General features: G+C 44.0%; 2 protein-coding genes across 14 annotated transcripts in view; both read left to right on the plus strand.

Moving 5' to 3' along the window:
• The window catches only part of LCLAT1 (lysocardiolipin acyltransferase 1), a 205,422-nt gene that overhangs the window by 53,006 nt on the left and 132,940 nt on the right, over window positions 1-19,476 (plus strand). The gene's annotated exons all lie outside the window — the stretch shown is intronic.
• On the plus strand, window positions 6,905-9,557 carry LOC135982471 (myb/SANT-like DNA-binding domain-containing protein 2). Its single transcript, XM_065589352.1, has 2 exons — window positions 6,905-8,341; window positions 8,935-9,557. The coding sequence occupies exons 1-2, from the start codon at window positions 7,804-7,806 to the stop codon at window positions 9,099-9,101; spliced, it is 705 nt and encodes a 234-aa protein (XP_065445424.1). The 5' UTR covers window positions 6,905-7,803; the 3' UTR covers window positions 9,102-9,557.

Raw genomic sequence — 19,476 nt, forward strand, 5'->3', positions numbered from 1 at the left:
TGGCCTTTTTGATATCTTGGGCCCAGGCCATGAAACACTTTTGAATATAAGGACTGAGGCCTTGAACTAAATCCTAAATTCTATGGGAAGCCAGTCTAGAGATCAGAGGAAAGGTGTGATGTGCTATCCGTAGCCTCTGTTGCTAAGGAGACATGTTGCAGTGTTTTGTACTAACTGGACTTTTCTAAGTGCTGAAGGTTTCATGCCCAGGTATGTTGCACTACTGTAGTCCAGCCGAGGGGTGACAAAGTCACGAGTAACTGAGTCCACGTCTTCATCCGCCAGGATTGGACAGTGTTCCTACCCAACTGGAGGTGGTAGAAAGCATTACTTGCAACTATTGCTATATGAGAGTTCAGCATTAGTGAGGAATCCAAGAGCACTGTTAAATTAGACTGACATTGACCAATTGTGACTTCAGTTACATGGGCCTGTATAGAATCATATCATAGACTATTAGGGTTGGAAGAGACTTCAGGAGGTCAGCTAGTCCAATCCCCTGCTCAAAGCAGGACCAACACCAACTAAATCATCCCAGCCAAGGCTTTGTCAAGCCGGGCCTTAAAAATCTCTAAGGATGGAGATTCCACCACCTCCCTAGGTAACCCATTCCAGTGCTTTACCACCCTCCTAGTGAAATAGTGTTTCCTAATATCCAACCTAGACCTCCCCCACTGCAACTTGAGACCATTGCTTCTTGTTCTGTCATCTGCCACCACTGAGAACAGCCTAGCTTCATCCTCTTTGGAACCCCCCCCTTCAGGTAGCTGAAGGCTGCTATCAGATCCCCCCTCACTCTTCTCTTCTGCAGACTAAAGAACCCCAATTCCCTCAGCCTCTCCTCGTAAGACTTGCTCCAGCCCTCTAATCATTTTCGTTGCCCTCCGCTGGACTCTCTCCAGTTTGTCTACATCCCTTCTTGGGGGAGGGGAAACAAAACTGGACGCAATACTCTAGGTGTGGCCTCACCAGTGCCGAATAGAGGGGAATAATCACTTTCCTCAATCTGCTGGCAATGCTCCTACTAATACAGCCCAATATGCTGTTGACCTTCTTGGCAACGAGGGCACACTGCTGACTCATATCCAGCTTCTCGTCCACCGTAATCCCCAGGTCCTTTTCTGCAGAACTGCTGTTTAGCCAGTCGGTGCTCAGCCTGTAGTAGTGCATGGGATTTTTCCTTCCTACATGGAGGACTCTGCACTTGTCCTTGTTGATCCTCATCAGATTTCTTTTGGCCCAATCCTCCAATTTGTCTAGGTCACTGTGGACCCTATCCCTACCCTCCAGTGTGTATACCTCTCTCCCCAGCTTAGTGTCATCTGCAAACTTGCCGAGGGTGCAATTAATCCCATCATCCAGATCATCGATAAAGATGTTGATCAAAACCGGCCGCAGGACTGACCCCTGGGGCACTCCGCTTGATACCGGCTGCCAACTAGAGATCGAGCTGTTGACTGTAGTTGGCTTTTGGCTAGATTCTCTGTGAGCTTGCTCAGGAATGACAGGTTTGACACCTGGCCAATAGTTGGCTAGGACTGAAGTTTCCAGGGTGAGTTTCTTTATGTAGGACAGCCTATTGCATGTTGTAAGGAGGAAGGGAAGATTCTAGCTCTGTATGAAGCATTGGCTATTTTGAAAAGGAGTGGTATCAGTTATTCATGGCTCTTTTACGAGCCAGAAAGGGCCTGAGATTGGAGTCACAACTCTTGGGTCGGGATTCCTTTAGGGTGTTCCATACCTCATCAGAACCTGATGAGTGAATGTATTGAACTCTGGGACTACAGATCAGCTATAGTGTAGACACTGATATAATTAGGTCAACATAATCTGCTTCATGTCGACCTAACTGTGTAGATGGACCAGATGAACAGTCACAGTCTATTAATTCACCTCATATAGAAGCTGTTCCATACCCCAATCATTTTTATTGCCATTCTCTGTACTTTCTTATTCTAATATATCTTTTTTGAGATGTGGTGACCAGAACTGCACACAGTATTCAAGATGTGAGCGTACCATAGATTTATATAGTGGCATTATATTTTCTGTCTTATTAGCCATCCCTTTCTTAATAGTTCCTAATATTGTTTGCATTTTTGACTGCTGTTGCACATTGAGCAGCTGTTTTTAGAGAACTATCTGCAATGACTCCTAGATCTTTCTTGAGTAGTAATAGTTACTTTTTGATGTATAGTTGGGATTATGTTTTCCCACGTGCATTACTTTACATTTATCAAGTTTGAATTTCATCTGCCATTTTGTTGCTGTCATTCAGTTTTGTGAGATCTCTTTTTAAGTCTTCACAGTCAGCTTTGGATTTGATTGTCTTAAGTAATTTTGTATCATCTGCAAGCTTTGCCACCTCACTGTTTACCCTTTTTCCAGATCATTTATGAACATGTTGAATAGCACTGGTCCCAGTCCAGCTCCTTGGGTGACTCTACTATTTACCTCTTTCTACTGTGAAAACTGACTATTTCTCCCCTTTGTGTCCTATCTTTTAACCGGTTACTGATCCAGGAGAGGACCGTACCTCTTATGCAGCGACTGTTACTTTGCATGAGCCATTGGTGGGGGGACCTTGTGAAAGGTTTTCTGAAAGTCCAAGTAAACTGTATCCATTGGACTATACTTGTCCACGTCTTTGTTGACACCCTCAAAGAATTCTAATAGATTGGTAAGGCATGATTTCCTTTTACAAAAGTCATATTGACTCTTCCCCAATGTATCGTGTTCATCTGTGTGTCTGATAATTCTTTACCATAGTGTCAACCAATTTGTCTGGTACTGAAGTTAGGTTTACCAACTTGAAATTGCCAGGATTGCCCCTGGAGCCTTTTTAATAAATTGGTGTTGCATTAGCTATCCGCCAGTCATCTGGTACAAAGACTGATTTAAGGGACAGGTTCAGAGTTAGGCATTATTTTACTCCCTTATTTTTTGATGGGGAATCTGTTACTAACAGTGAGGAAGTCACTTCTGTAGTCCCTGCTTGATGAGCCACATGTGGAAAGGAAGCAACAAAAAATGTCTTCAGTTACCTAAATACACACATGAATACACATATATGTAATTACATGCGCAAACTACATTCTTTGCAAAATTGATGTTCTTTTAAACACTCAAAAGTTAGGAAATAACAAAATTAAGGTTGCCTGTGCAACCTTAAATTGGCTCCCTTCACTGTATAAATTATTATTAATACAATCTTTGATTAAATGATCACTTATTGCTACAGCTGTTTCCTTCCTTTCTCTGAAGTTATAAGCAACTGAAAATGATCTCTTAAAATGAAAAGTGTCGGATAACCTTAACTATAGGTGTCACTACCTATGCCCCCTATAATGGTTTAGTGAAATCTCTGAACATGTCATTGCTTGTTTAATGTGTTCATCACCTAGAGAAAGAGATGCACATCAGCAGATAAGCAGTACGTCCATCTTTCCTAGCTGGGCATATCCATGCAATTAATAACCTAGTTTCCTCTAATTGAATAAATTACTAGAATCAAAACAAGTCAGGATATTGAAAGAGTGTATTGCCTTAAGAAAATAAATCAGATGCTGACGTCTACAATAAGACACAATTTGTCCCACAAGAAGACTACTGAGAATATGGAATTCTGCTTTGTTGCATTAACTCTCGGTTGTTATGTCGTAAGTAATCTACAAATGCTGAAAGGGAGTGGCAATTTTCTAGACTGTGACAATGCTGGTTGAGCTTCCTCTGTTTTAAATTAAGAGAGTTTTACCTATACTTGGATGAAAAACTATCCAGCTAGTTAGGTTTCTTTTTAAAGTATTATTGGTTTTGCTTAAATGTTCAGGTCTCTAACTAGCTCGGACTTTTGGTTTTGATGGTTTGTTTTGCTGTACATTCTGCTGTTCAAGCAAAAATCCTATCTGAGAAAAAAACTTCTGTTGCTCTTGATTTTTACGATCTTGTTCAATGGTGCTGGAACAACTTTTACTGTGGAGATGCTGAAGGTGGAAACCATGTATTTGGGTTGTTATTACTACTTCAATTCAGGGGGTGTGGCAGCACCCCAGTTCCAGCATCTATGATCCTGTTTGTCTCTGAACATACAAGTACAGTAGCTGTAACTATTTGCTGAGAGGCCAAGTTTTTGTAAATAAAATGCATCCTGCCTGGAGTATGTCTAGCTAAATTAAACAAATGGAATTTCCCAGCTTGGCCAAGTGCTTTATAGTTCATGTCAGTGTTTACTCTGTGCATTTTAAATGACAAATACTCTAAAGTTAGATAATGCAGTTGCAACTGAATTAGGAAAAAGTTGTCATGAATGTCACTGTCATAGGACCTAACCACATTAGCCACACCGTTCACCTGCACATCTACCAATGTGATATATGCCATCATGTGCCAGCAGTGCCCCTCTGCCATGTACATTGGCCAAACCAGACAGTCTCTACGCAAAAGAATTAATGGACACAAATCAGACATCAAGAATTGTAGCATTCAAAAACCAGTAGGAGAACACTTCAGTTTCCCTGGAAACTCAATAGACTTAAAAGTGGCAATTCTTCAACAAAAAAACCCTCAAAAACAGACTCCTACGAGAAATTGCAGAACTGGAATTAATTTGCAAACTGGACACCATCAAATTAGGCCTGAATAAAGACTGGGAGTGGATGGGTCACTACAAAAAGTAAGTTTCCCTCTGCTGATCCACCTTCTTGTCCACTGCTGGAAATGAGCCACCTTGATTGCATTGGCCTCGTTAGTACTACATAAGTAATTTTCTCTCCCTTGGTATTCATCCCTTCTTGTCAACTGTTGAGAATAGGCCATGTCCACCTTAATTGAATTGGCTCGTTAGCATTGAGCCCCGAGTTGGTAAGGCAGCTCCCATCTTTCAATGTGCTAGAATATATATTCTGTTTACTTGTATCTTTCACTCCATGCATTGATGAAGTGGATTTTAGCCCACGAAAGCTTATGCCCAAATAAATGTATTAGTCTCTAAGGTGCCCCAAGGGCTCCTTGTTGTTTTTGTCATAAATGTGTTTCACGGAGAAGTAGAATTAACTGGTGTCTTATTGGACTCAAGACCCTCCACAGAAGGACATGTAAAATATTGCCCTTTAATGAATTATCATATTAAAAATACCATTCTTGCGATGGCCCAGTTTTGTGGTATTTAGAATACAAGATGAAATATGAATGTGGAAAAGTACTTGGAGCTCTGACAGTGACTTGGGTGACCTCTTCAGGGATGTTGGGGGTAATGGATTATTTTCTGACAAGGACACAATGTGGAGTAGGATGCAGGAATGGGTTAATTTCTGGGTGACTTAATTTTTAATTCTTCAGCCAGTTTTCTTAAGTAATATTTGCTTTTGAAAAATAGAACTGTATAGCCAAATAAAGAATTTTGATAGTCTAGATGGTGCTTTTCAGAGAGAGTTCTGGTTACTGCTTAGTTATTTAATATGAAATGATAGGTCTGGAAAGCTTTTCATAACAACTTACCAAAAGTGACAGGTTTTGATATGGGATTAACTTGTTAAAGAATTAAAGGCTATCAGTATAATGAATGCCAGTTGACATGGTTTTATAGAAAATAGGTCTTTCAAACAAACCTGTTTTCATTCTTTGATATTATATGTGTGGTTGATGGAGGTGGCTGTGTAGGTGTAATATAGTTATACTTTTGCAAGGTGTTGCCTTAGTTCTGCATACCATTCTGATTAAAAAATTAGCGTTGTACGATATTAATAGAGAACATGTTAAATTGATTGAGACCTGAGTGACAGATCTCAAAGTAATTGTCAGTGGGGAATCATTGAACGGGGGTGTTTTCAGAGGGGTTCCACAGAGATCAGTACTAGGCTTAATGCTCTTCAGTATTTTCATGAATAATCTTGAAGGAAATATAAAATCACTGCAGATTGGCGGAGTGGTAAATAACGATGAGGACAAGGCAGTCGTACAGAGCAAGCTGGATTGCCTGGTAACCTGAGCCCATTCAAACAAAATGCCTTCTAATACAGCCAAATACAGAGTTTGATATCCAGGATCAAGGAATTCAAGCCATGCCTATAGAATGGGAAACTTGTATCCTGGACAGCAGTGTGACACTTTCTCAGGGTGCCCCGGACTGAGAATCACTTCAGCCTCCAGCAAGAGGAAGATTTGCTTGTGCTTAACTGGGTGCCAACTCCCTGATACCAGCAGTCTGTTAGCCACTCAGCCAGTCTCCTCAGGTTTTTGCTAGCCCTTACTTTGCCTTGCAGGCTAACAACAAATGCCTCCCAATCCCAGAGCCCCTAAAAACATTCACCTGCAGTGTCCAGCCCCTGTCACTGGATACTCTCAGAAATTACCAGAAAAAAAACCCAGGAGCACTTGTGGCACCTTAGAGACTAACAAAATTATTTGAGCATAAACTTTCGTGGGCTACCGCCCACTTCTTCAAATGCATAGAATGGAACATATATTGGGGAGATATATATATACACATACAGAGAGCATGAAAAGGTGGGAGTTGTCTTACCAACTCTGAGAGGCCAATTCCACCTTTTCATGCTCTCTGTATGTGTATATATATCTCCTCAATATATGTTCCATTCTATGCATCTGAAGAAGTGGGCTGTAGCCCACGAAAGCTTATGCTCAAATTTGTTAGTCTCTAAGGTGCCACAAGTACTCCTGTTCTTTTTGTGGATATAGACTAATACGGCTGCTACTCTGAAACCAGAAATTCCCAGGTAAGTTGTCCCCAAAGGACCAGTGCACACACCAGCTTGTTTGCTTTAACTGAGGATCAACTCCAATATAACGTCACAGCAATAAGATTGTTTATAGTGAAAAGTCATAAGGTTGTTTTTTTTGTTTCTTTGTTTTTTTAAATACAAGGCTAAGGTAATAGGGATGGTGAATAAGACTAAAAAAAGAAACACATAAAACAAAAGTATAACACTCTTCTTAGAATCCAAAGTTACTTTAACTTTAAACCCGCATCTATAGTAGTTTCTCGCCTAAAACAATCTCCCACCAACATGTCTGGGATCCCCCTTTCACTAAGGCAAAAGGGGCTGTCTTTTTTGCTTCTTCAATGAAGGATAAAGAGAGGTTGTTTTGCCTACTTATATCCCCAGTTTTGACCCCAGAGTCACGACTTCCCATGTGGTTTATTCCCTGGTATGCTGGCTCCATGTTGCCTTCACATCCTCATAGTGACGCTGTGTGCAAATGGCCTTCCACTGTGTTCGCTTAAAGTGCCATTTTTCTTGTGAACCAAGGCAGACAGGTGAATATACATTCTTTGTCTGGTCAAAACCTTCTTGACAACCCTGCTTTGATTCAGACTTTAAAAAATATTATCCAAGTATATACATAAATCTTTAAATATCATCAGTACATACATCTCGCAACAATTATGAGGATCACTGATATAAGAGATCTTAGGCCTGGTCTACACTACGGGTTTAGGTCGACTTTAGCAGCGTTAAACCGAATTAAGCCTGGACACGTCCACACAACCAAGCCCTTTCTTTCGACTTAAAGGGTCCTTTAAACCGGTTTCTTTACACCACCTCCGACGAGGGGATTAGCGATAAAACCGGCCTTTGCGGGTCGGAATTGGGGTAGTGTGGACGGAATTTGACGTTATTGGCCTCTGGGAGCTATCCCACAGTGCTTCATTGTGACCGCTCTGGACAGCACTCTCACCAGGTAGACAGGAAAAGACCCGCGAATATTTGAATTTCTTTTCCTGTTTGCTCAGCGTGGAGAGCACAGGTGACCACGCAGAGCTCATCAGCACAGGTAACCGTGATGGAGTCCCAGGATCGCAAAAGAGCTCCAGCATGGACCGAACGGGAGGTACGAGATCTGCTCGCCATATGGGGAGATGAAGCAGTGATAGTTGAACTCCGTAGCAGTAAAAGAAATGGAAAAGTATTAGAAAAGATCTCCAAGGCCATGAAGGACCGAGGCCATAACAGGGACACACAGCAGTGCCGCGTGAAAATTAAGGAGCTACGGCAAGCTTACCACAAAACCAGAGAAGCAAACGGAAGGTCCGGGGCAGAGCCGCAAACTTGCCGCTACTACGCGGAGCTGCATGCGATCCTAGGGGGTGCAGCCACCATTACCCCAACCGTGTGCTATGACTCTCTCACTGGAGAAACACACAGGGAAGACGGTTCGGGGAACGAGGAAGATGAGGATGGAGGTACTGTAGGTAGCTCACAGCAGCAAGGAAGCGGAGAAACCGGTTTCCCCAACAGCCAGGATATGTTTGTGACCCTGGACCTGGAACCAGTAACCCCCGAACTCACCCAAGACCCTCAGGGCACACAGGAGACCTCTGGTGAGTGTAACTTTGTAAATATTTGTAAACATTACAAAAAAAAAAGCAAGCGTGTTTAATGATTAATTTGCCCTGGCAATCGCGGCCAGTACATCTACTGGAAAAGTCTGTTAACGTGTATGGGGATGGAGCGGAAATCCTCCAGGGATATCTCCAGAAAGCTCTCCTGGTTGAAATGGGGTGATTTTATTAAGGGGACATTCAGAGGCGCCTGTTCCTGCTCTTCTGAACAGAAATGTTCCCCGCTGTTAACCACGCGGTGGAGGGGAGGGGTGAAGTGATCATCCCAGAGAATCGTGTGTGTGTGGGGGGTGGTTTACTTGTGTTTGTGCCGCATGTTAACCGGGAAACCGCAGCCCCTCCTTTTACATTGAAAACCCATTTTAAATGGACAACCCAATTCATCCTTGATATGGGAAATGCGCTGCTGTTTGCAACCTTTCCCGCATGTTAAGAAGGTTAAAAAAGCCAAAACACTGTGGCCTACCATGGCTGCCTGCAAGCCGAAATATGCAACCTTGTAATGAAAGAGTGTACCCATTGTTCTCTAAAATGTGTCTTTTTTTAACCACCTCTCCCTTCTCCTCCACCAGCTGCAAATGTTTCTCCTTCGCAGAGGCTCGTGAACATTAGAAAGAGAAAACGTAGGACGAGGGACGATATGTTCACAGAGCTGCTGATGTCCTCCCACGCTGATAGAGCACAGCAGAATGCGTGGAGGCAGTCAATGTCGGAGATGAGAAAAGCCCAATATGAATGAGAGGAGAGGTGGCGGGCTGAATGGTGGGATGAAAAGAGCACGTGGCGGGCTGAAGACGATAGATGGCGTCAGCTTGCAGACAGACTGCAAGAGTCAATGCTCCGTCTGCTGGAGCATCAAACTGATATGCTCGAGCGTATGGTTGAGCTGCAGGAAAGGCAGCAGGAGCAGAGACCGCCGCTACAGCCCCTGTGTAACCAATAGCCCTCCTCCCCAAGTTCCATAGCCTCTTCACCAAGACGCCCAAGAACATGGTGGGGGGGGCCTCCGTCCACCCAGTCACTCCACCCCAGATGATCGCCCAAGCATCAGAAGGCTGGCCTTCAATAAGAGTTAAAGTTTTAAAATGCAGTGTGTCCTTTTCCATCCCTCCTCCCCCACCCATCCCAGGCTACCTTGGCAATTATCCCCCTACTTCTGTGAGGAACTAATAAAGAATGCATGAATGTGAAAAAACAATGACTTTATTGCCTCTGCAAGCGGTGCTCGAATTGGGGAGGGGAGGGTGGGGTGGGGTGGTTGGTTTACAGGGAAGTAGAGTGAACCGGGTCGGGGGGGGGGAGGGGTTTGGAGGGTTCATCAAGGAGAAACAAACAGAAGTTTCACACAGTAGCCTGGCCAGTCACAAAACTCGTTTTCAAAGCTTCTCTGATGCGCACCGCGCCCTGCTGTGCTCCTCTAACCGCCCTGGTGTCTGGCTGCGCGTAATCAGCGGCCAGGCGAGTTGCCTCAACCTCCCACCCCGCCATAAAGGTCTCCCCCTTACTCTCACAGATATTGTGGAGCGCACAGCAAGCAGCAATAACAATGGGGATATTCTTTTCGCTGAGGTCTGAGCGAGTCAGTAAGCTGCGCCAGCGCGCTTTTAAACGTCCAAATGCACATTCCACCACCATTCGGCACTTGCTCAGCCTTTAGTTGAACAGGTCCTGACTCCTGTCCAGGCTGCCTGTGTACGGCTTCATGAGCCATGGCATTAAGGGGTAGGCTGGGTCCCCAAGGATCACGATAGGCATTTCAACATCCCCAACGGTCACTTTCTGGTCCGGGAAGAAAGTCCCTTCCTCCAGCTTTCGAAACAGAGCAGAGTTCCTGAAGACGCGAGCATCATGTACCTTTCCCGGCCATCCCACGTTGATGTTGGTGAAACGTCCCTTGTGATCCACCAGGGCTTGCAGCAGCATTGAAAAGTACCCCTTGCGGTTTACGTAGTCGGTGGCTTGGTGCTCCGGTGACAAGATAGGGATATGGGTTCCGTCTATGGCCCTGCCACAGTTTGGGAATCCCATTTCAGCAAAACCATCCACTATTGCCTGCACGTTGCCCAGAGTCACTACCCTTGCTATCACCAGGTCTTTCATTGCCCTGGCAAATTGGATCACAGCAGCCCCCACCGTAGATTTGCCCACTCCAAATTGATTCCCGACTGACCGGTAGCTGTCTGGCGTTGCAAGCTTCCACAGGGCTATCGCCACTCGCTTCTCAACTGTGAGGGCTGCTCTCATCTTGGTATCCTGGCGTTTCAGGGCAGGGGAAAGCAAGTCACAAAGTTCCATGAAAGTGCCCTTACGCATGCGAAAGTTTCGCAGCCACTGGGAATCGTCCCATACCTGCAGCACGATGCGGTCCCACCAGTCTGTGCTTGTTTCCCTGGCCCAGAATCGGCGTTCCACGGCATGAACCTGCCCCAGTGACACCATGATTTCCACATTGCTGGGGCCTGTGCCTTGTGAGAGGTCTATGTCCATGTCAATTTCCTCATCACTCTCGTCGCCGCTCTGCAATTGCCTCCTCGGTTGGTCCGGGTTTCGCCTTGGCATGTCCTGGCTCTGCATATACTCCAGGACAATGCGCCTGGTGTTCATAGTGCTCATAATTGCCGCGGTGATCTGAGCGGGCTCCATGATCCCAGTGCTAGCTGGAAAAAAGGCGCGAAAGTAGTATCTGATGGACCAGGAGAAGGAGGGAGGGCGGGAGGGAGGGAGGGCCGAGTGACGACATGGCGTACAGGTACAGGAACAGGGAGAAACACAAACAACTGTCACACAGAATGGTCCCCCCAAAGATTAAACTGAAAACCCTGGGCTTAGCAGGCCATTGATTTCACGGAGGAAGGGGAAGCAAATGAATACAGAACAAATCTATTTTTTACATCTTAAGCTGGCAGCCGACGGTGCAGCATGAGTGATAGCCTCTCCAGTATGACGATGACGGATACCAGTCATAATATACCATCGTCTGCCAAAAGGCAAGGGGCTGCTGCTGTGTAGCAATGCAGCCCCACGTCTGCCAGCCCCACGTCCGCCAGCACCCAGCATCGCCCTCGGCCTCTTCTGGGTGCTTAGCAGACAATACTGGGCAATTGGCAGAAAATAGTATATTACGATTGGTAGCCATCATCATCGAAACATGTCTGCCCAGGTGGCCATGATTGACAGGCACTCCAGTACGACGACGATGGGTACCAATCATAATATACCATCGCCTACCAAAGGGCAAGGGGCTGGTGCAATGCAGCCCTACGGCTGCCAGCCCCACGGCTATCACTCATGCTACACCGTCTACCGCCAAAAGGCAGTTAGCAGCTGCTGCTGTGTAGCAATGCAGTCCCACGTCTGCCGGCACCCAGAGGACATATGGTGACGGTGAGCTCAGCTGAGCTGAGTGGGCTCCATGCTTGCCGTGGTATGTTGTCTGCACAGGTAACCCAGGTAAAAAGGCGCGAATCTATTGTCTGCCGTTGCTGTGACGAGGGGGGAGGGGCCTGACGACATGTACCCAGAACCTCCCGCGACACTGTTTTGCATCATCCGGGCATTGGGATCTCAACCCAGAATTCAAAGAAAAGGCGCGAAAGTAGTATCTGACGGACTAGGGGAAGGAGGGAGGGCGGGCCGAGTGACGACATGGCGTACAGGTACAGGGAATTAAAATCAAGAACGGTGGCTGTGCATCAGGGAGAAACACAAACAACTGTCACACAGAATGGTCCCCCCAAAGATTAAACTGAAAACCCTGGGTTTAGCAGGCCGTTGATTTGACGGAGGGAGGGGGAAGCAAATGAATACAGAGCAAATCTATTTTTTACATCTTAAGACGACGGTGCAGCGTGACTGATAGCCCTCGGCATCTTTCTGGGTGCTTGGCAGCAAATACGGGGCGCTTGGCAGTTAGTGTATGACGATGGTCTTCAGGCCTATTGCACGATCGGGTGCTCGGGGAAGACTCTGCTAACATGCGATGACCCGACTTGTAATAGGACGGTTAACAGTCGTAATACACTATCTACTGCCAAAAGGCAAGCCCCACGGCTGCCAGCACCCAGATCGCCGATGAAGGCTACCAGTCTACCGCACCGTCTACCGCCAAAAGGCAGTTAGCAGCTGCTGCTGTGTAGCAATGCAGTCCCACGTCTGCCGGCACCCAGAGGACATATGGCGACGGTGAGCTCAGCTGAGCTGAGCGGGCTCCATGTTGTCTGCACAGGTAACCCAGGTAAAAAGGCGCGAATCTATTGTCTGCCGTTGCTGTGATGGGGGGGGAGGGGCCTGACGACATGTACCCAGAACCGCCCGCGACACTGTTTTGCATCATCCGGGCATTGGGATCTCAACCCAGAATTCCAAGGGGCGGCGGAGACTGCGGGAACTGTGGGATAGCTGTGGGATAGCTACCCATAGTGCAATGCTCCGGAAGTCGACGCTAGCCTCGTACTGTGGACGCGGTCCGCTGACTAGAGCACCTAGAGCATTTTATGTGTGGACACACACAATCGGCTGTATACAACCGATTTCAATAAAACCGGCTTCTATAAATTCGAACTAATTTCATAGTGTAGACATACCCTTGACCCTCTTTGGAGAAATACTGTGAAAGCAATGTGTTGAATGTAGTGAGTTTGTCAGGCTTGTCAGGAGTTACTGTTACAGAATAGTGAACCCTTTGCCAGTTGGCATCATTGGGCCTCTGTATCACAAGCAATAACTGAGAAGGATTTAGTGGTCATAGTGAATAGGAAACTGAGCTTGAACTCCCAGTGTAATGTTGTGGCAAAAAGAGCTAATGTGATCCTTGGCTGTATAAACAGGGGAGCGGTGAGTAGGAGTAAGGAGGTCATTTTGTATTTGTATACAGCATTGGTGAGACCGATCCTAGAATACAGTGTTCAGTTCTGATGTCAACGTTTAAAAAAGGATCTTGAAAAATTGGAGAGGGAGCAGAAGAGAGAAATGAAAATGATTCGAGGGCTGGAGAAAATCCCTCACAGTGATCAGAAAGAATATTAAGAGGTGATTTGCTTAGTGTATGAATACCTTGATGGGGGGCAATACTGGGATATTAATGGGCTCTTTGATTTAGCACAGAACAGGATAACAAGAACCAAAGGCTGGAAGGTGAAGCCTGACAAAATCAAGTTAGAAACTAGGCACAATTTTTTAACTGCAAGGTTGATTAACCCCTGCAACAAATTACCAAAGGAAGTGGTGGATTTTCTATTTCTCATTGTCTCCCGATCATGACTGGATGCCTTTTCTGAAATTTATGCTTTAGCGAAACACCAGTTATGCTTCAAACACAAATTCTTGGACTCAATATAGAGGTATGTAGGTAAAATTTAATGGCCTATGTTTTATATACAGGAGATCAAATCAAATGATCTAAAGGTCCCTTCTGACCTCAAACTCTGTGAATTTGCTGGTCAGTGAAGCTTAGTTGGATGTTCTAAATACATAATTGTATATGTATGGCTAGGAACTGGATGACTCCGGAGACTGCTCTACAGTCAGGAAGACGCCTTTCACCATCAGGTTACTGATTCTAATGGAGACTTGATTAATAGTATCCAAAATTTTACCTCCTGTAAAAACTGCCAATTAGAAATTGAAGGCAGAATGCAGAGGTTTTCTTCATATACATCTATTAAGTAACTAGGAATGCCTTTTTAAAAAGAGTGCCAGGAGTGCAAATAAGGATCATCAACAGTCTCTCAATATCAGTTATATAAACTGAAAATAATTTTTCTTATGGTCTATGTATTAGGGTTGGTCTTTTTCACTTTGTGTTTTTGCAAGTAGTATAGGAAGGAGTAGGCCCATGTCAACTGAATTATAATAAATAACTAGAATTATAACATTTTCCAGATCTTTTCAGGCAATCATGTCATATTAACATAAATTAAGAGAGGTGAAGGACGTTCTTGTTTGTAAAAGAAGAGAACTAGGCATCCAACCACAAATCCACGTTAAACTTAAAATTAAAGAATATTGGGCTGGAAGGAATTCAGAGTACTGTTTTTTTTTTTTTTTTTTTTTTTTTTTTTGCAAAAATATCTCATTTTGGAAACCAGTTATTGTGTTAAGTTTTCTGTTATGACTCTCTACACTTGGTTGTGTGTACTTTCCATCGACATATAAAACTAACGAGACCATGAAGATCCTTATTGGCACTTCTTATAAATTCTTTTCATGTCAGTAATTATTCTGATAACTCAGATCACAAAAATTAGTCTCAATAACAACATGAAAAATAGGTTATTGGAAACCCCAATTATTTTCCTTAAACTGTCTTTATGGCAGTGCTTCACAGTGTGTAGGTGTATGGCAACAGTAACTACATTTGTCTTAAGGGGAAACCTTTAAACAATAACAGGAAACCCTGTTAGGGTACCCCTTTCAAACAGATGGGACTTGTATGATATCACTTACATAATGGCATTTTCCATTTGAAAAGATTTTGTTCTAACGTAGGTGGGATGATTAGGGAAACCCTGACATGAACATCAATTCAACTTTTCCTATTGTGAATGCAGATTTTACTTCGTCTAAAATATTAACCAGCATGGATTTCAGGTCTCTGAAGCTTTAGGCAGGTGAAGTTTATGGAGTTGTAGTATAAAAAAGGTGAAATGTTTTCAAATCAACAAATTGCAATATGGGCATGCTGAATTCATATGCTAGGTGACTAACTATAAAGCTGCTCCTGCCGGTTCAATAATGACTCCTATGGCTGATGATTAGTTATAGTTCAAAAGTGACCTGCTAAGGGAGATAAATGTTTGTTGCCTTATAATGAATAAAGATGATTGGCTTTTTTTTTTTTTTTTCAATTATTTTTTCTGCTTATGATTTTTATATTAAAAATTTAAATCTGGTCTACTCCGGAAGAATCTGTAGACCACTCATGACACCTGGTAGGATTATGGCAATGTGTGTACCAATAAAAGTGAAACCTGATTGAGGATGAAATAAATTTAAGACTCTCTAAACTCACTGGTTTTTGTTAACATCTATTTAACATAAAACGCTTGGAGAAGAAGCTGTTTCTTACATGTGCATGTAGTGGTCTGGACACTACTCATGATTCACAGCTGTTTATTCCACCACAGTGGAGGCAGTTTGTGTATCCCTACTCAATCCTTCCTTCCTTGCAATTCACACTCCCCTTGTGAGAGCAAAAACCACTACTTAAAGATCAACACCACTGTCTTTTCAATTAAGGGCTGAGACAGCTGTTTGTACAAGGAGTTATTCAATTCTTTGAAACAAAAAATGGGAAGACCAGAGCTGACATTCCTGATATTTCTAAGGAGCAGAGCAAAACTTTTTTTTAAAGATAAAACAAACTTTAAGATTTCTTAATACCTACAGTAAAGTCACTTTTTCTTTGCATTAAATAGACTTAATTTGAATTACTTATTAGAATTTGTGAGCAATTCTTAATATATACACACAATTTTGTTCTGTTTGTTTTCTGCAAAGAATTGGAGAGGACGTTTCTTTTCACACAAACAGAAACGTCTATAGCAAAAATGAGCACGATCCTATTAACATTTCAAATATATTAATCTTTTGCCAGAGCTTTGCTTGTTTTTTTGGGACATTTTTCTTTTATAAGTTGCTTTTCTTGACACTTTTTGTACTTTCTCCATGCCAAGTTGTCATCTGGATGCCTCAGAATCTTTTGCAGTCGATCTTGAATATAGAATCCCATTGGCCCTTACTTGCCTGAAAAAGTTTTAAGGTGGTGTTCTTGGTTCTTTTACAAGTTAACACATTCAAGTTTGGGGTGGCCTTGCTGAGCTGGTACTGTCTTCTATCTGCATTGTTGCTGCTGTAATTTAGTCTCTATTTCTGTTACAAACTCCACACTTTCAGAGGGTTTTAACAGGGGTACAATATTTTAAGAAAGTTATACACAGGGCAGGAGCAATTACCAGTCAGGTTTAAGGATTTTGGTGCTTTGTAAGGATTTCTCTTTATTCCCTTTGTTTGTCTCCTTAAAAGATAAGAATCAGTCGTAGGCAAGAGATCTTCAACCACTTGGGCTGCTGTCTTGGATCCAACACATTGTGTAAACTATGCCTGTAAAGGCTTTTTAAAAAAAATAAACCATCTAGCTTCTGTTTTCTGCAGCCATGTTTTACAGGCTTCTATACCTCAGTGCCTTCTGTTTACACTGTGAGCTTTCCCCACAGCTGCATTGTATCAGACCGCAGGAAGTGTGATGAAGCCTGAAGTAGGATCTGGTTTTTTTTGTTAACTTTAAGAGTGAATACTATGTGTATGCTGTCAGTATGTCCAAAAGGCTGAAGCTTGTTTTTGACCATTTGGTAAATCAGCTCCAGAATTAAGGTTGGGTTCAGTTTTTTACTTAAAGCAGGGACTGAACCTTCTGTGTTGGAGGAAGAATCTTCCTCAAATTTGCAGCATGTAATCTATAAGCGACTATTAATTTTCTTAGTATTTTTAAGTAATTGTGCTGATTAGTTTGTTAATTTTCTTAAAGGGATCAGTTTTAATTTTAAGAAATTACTCTTTTGAGCCTCATGGTTTTTTGGGCTCTTCAAACTAACATTTCTTACTAATTCTTCAAACTTCCCTATAACTAGAATTCAGTGGAAACTCTGGGAATAGGCATGTTTTGGAGGAAAAAAAGAAAAGTGGCAGAACTTTTTGCTTAATAATTAACAGTGGTGATTTATAACTTCTCAGGGCCAGTTCAGAAGCTCACATCATTAAATAGTATTGTTGTGACATTAGAGGTAATTCAGCCAATCGCTGCCATTCTTCTCCAGTTAATTTACGTGCTGCAATTCTGTTGGGTGGTGAAGTGATTCTGTGCAGCGATGGGACTGAACACATCAAGAGTTCTCATTGGTAGATAACATGATAAAACTCAGATAATCTTGGAAATGGGTCTACAAAACCACCACACTGTTTATCAGTTAAGGTTGGTCTCTATATAACATAGATTCATAGATTCTAGGACTGGAAGGGACCTCAAGAGGTCATCGAGTCCAGTCCCCTGCCTGCATGGCAGGACCAAATACTGTCTAGATCATCCCTGATAGACATTTATCTAATCTACTCTTAAATATCTCCAGAAATGGAGATTCCACAACCTCCCTAACATAAAAAGCAACAAAGAGTCCTGTGGCACCTTATAGGCCTGGTCTACACTACGATTTTAGGTCGAATTTAGCAGCGTTACCTCGATTTAAGCCTGGACCCGTCCACACGATGAAGCCCTTTTTTTCGACTTAAAGGGCTCTTTAAATCGATTTCTTTAATCCACCTCCGACGAGGGGATTAGCGCTGAAACCGGCCTTTCCGGGTCGGATTTGGGGTAGTGGGGATGCAATTCGACGGTATTGGCCTCCGGGAGCTGTCCCAGAGTGCTCCATTGTGACCGCTCTGGACAGCACTCTCAACTCAGATGCACTGGCCAGGAAGACAGGAAAAGGCCTGCGAAATTTTGAATTTCCTGTTTGCCCAGCGTGGTGGAGAGCCCAGGTGACCACCCAGAGCTCATCAGTACAGGTAACCATGATGGAGTCCCAGGATTGCAAAAGAGCTCCAACATGGACCGAACGGGAGGTACGGGATCTGCTCACCATATGGGGAGATGAATCAGTGCTAGCTGAACTCTGCTGCAGTAAACGAAATGCCAAAACATTAGAAAAAGTCTCAAAGGGCATGAAAGACAGAGGCCATAACAGGGACGCACAGCAGTGCCGCGTGAAAATTAAGGAGCTAAGGCAAGCCTACCACAAAACCAGAGAGGCAAATGGAAGGTCCAGGGCAGAGCCGCAGACATGCCACTTCTACGCTGAGCTGCATGCTATGCTAGGGGGTGCAGCCACCAGTACCCCAACCCTATGCTTTGACTCCGTCAATGGAGAATCACGAAACACGGAAGCGGGTTTTGGGGACGAGGAAGATAGCTCACAGCAAGGAAGCGGAGAAACCGGTTTCTCCAACAGTCAGGATATGTTTTTCACCCTGGACCTGGAACCAGTAACCCCCGAACCCACCCAAGGCATGCTCCCAGACCCTGAGGGCACACAAGGCACCTCTAGTGAGTGTACCTTTGTAAATATTACACATGGTTTAAAAGCAAGTGTGTTTAATGATTAATTTGCCCTGGCATTCGCGGCCAGTACAGCTACTGGAAAAGTCTGTTAATGTGTATGGGGATGGAGCGGAAATCTTCCAGGGACATCTCCAGAAAGCTCTCCTTGATGTACTCCCAAAGCCTTTGCACAAGGTTTCTGGGGAGGGCTGCCTTATTCCGTCCTCCATGGTAGGACACTTTACCACGCCAGGCCAGTAGCACGTAGTCTGGAATCATTGCATAACAAAGCATGGCAGCGTGTGGTCCCGGTGTTTGCTGGCATGCAGACAACATCCATTCCTTATCTCTCTTTGTTATCCTCAGGAGAGTGATATCATTCACGGTCACCTGGTTGAAATACGTTCAGAGGTGCCTGTTCGTGCTCTGCTGAACAGAAATGTACCCCGCTGTTCGTGATCATCCCAGAGAATTGGGTGTGGGGGGGAGGGCGATTAGTTGGGTTTGTGCTGCACATTAATCCGGAAACCGCAGCCCCTCCTTTTAAATTGCAAACCCATTTTAAATGGCCAACCCAATGGCCGCTTGGTATGGGAAATGAGGGCGCTGCTGTTTGAAACCATTCCCACATGTTATGAAGGTTAAAAAAGCCAAAAGACTGTGGCTTACCATGGCTGCCTGCAAGCCGAATTCTGTTGCCTGGCACTGCATGAGTGATCTCTCACACCAAACCGGCAGGCCCTCAATATAAGAGGAAAAATGCGACCTTGTAATGAAAGCACATGTGTTGTGTAATGTGAACAGCAAGATTTAACGTGAAAGAGTGTACCCATTGTTCTCTAAAATGTGTCTTTTTAACTACCATCTCTCCCTTCACCACCACCAGCTGCAAATGTTTCTCCTTCGCAGAGGCTAGTGAAGTTTAGAAGGCGAAAAAGGCACACTCGGGATGACATGTTCTCGGAACACCAGATGTCCTCCCATGCTGACAGAGCACAGCAGAATGTGTGGAGGCAGACAATGT

Source organism: Chrysemys picta, chromosome 3 (assembly GCF_011386835.1).
Source record: "Chrysemys picta bellii isolate R12L10 chromosome 3, ASM1138683v2, whole genome shotgun sequence".
NCBI lineage: Eukaryota > Metazoa > Chordata > Testudines > Emydidae > Chrysemys > Chrysemys picta.

What these genes read in the sequence shown, in the direction of transcription:
- LOC135982471 (XM_065589352.1), top strand. Translation starts at nt 7,804, where the DNA reads ATGGAGTCCCAGGATCGCAAAAGAGCTCCAGCATGGACCGAACGGGAG. An exon ending in GGGCACACAGGAGACCTCTG is followed by an intron (nt 8,342 to 8,934) that starts GTGAGTGTAACT and finishes CTCCTCCACCAG; the next exon opens with CTGCAAATGTTTCTCCTTCG.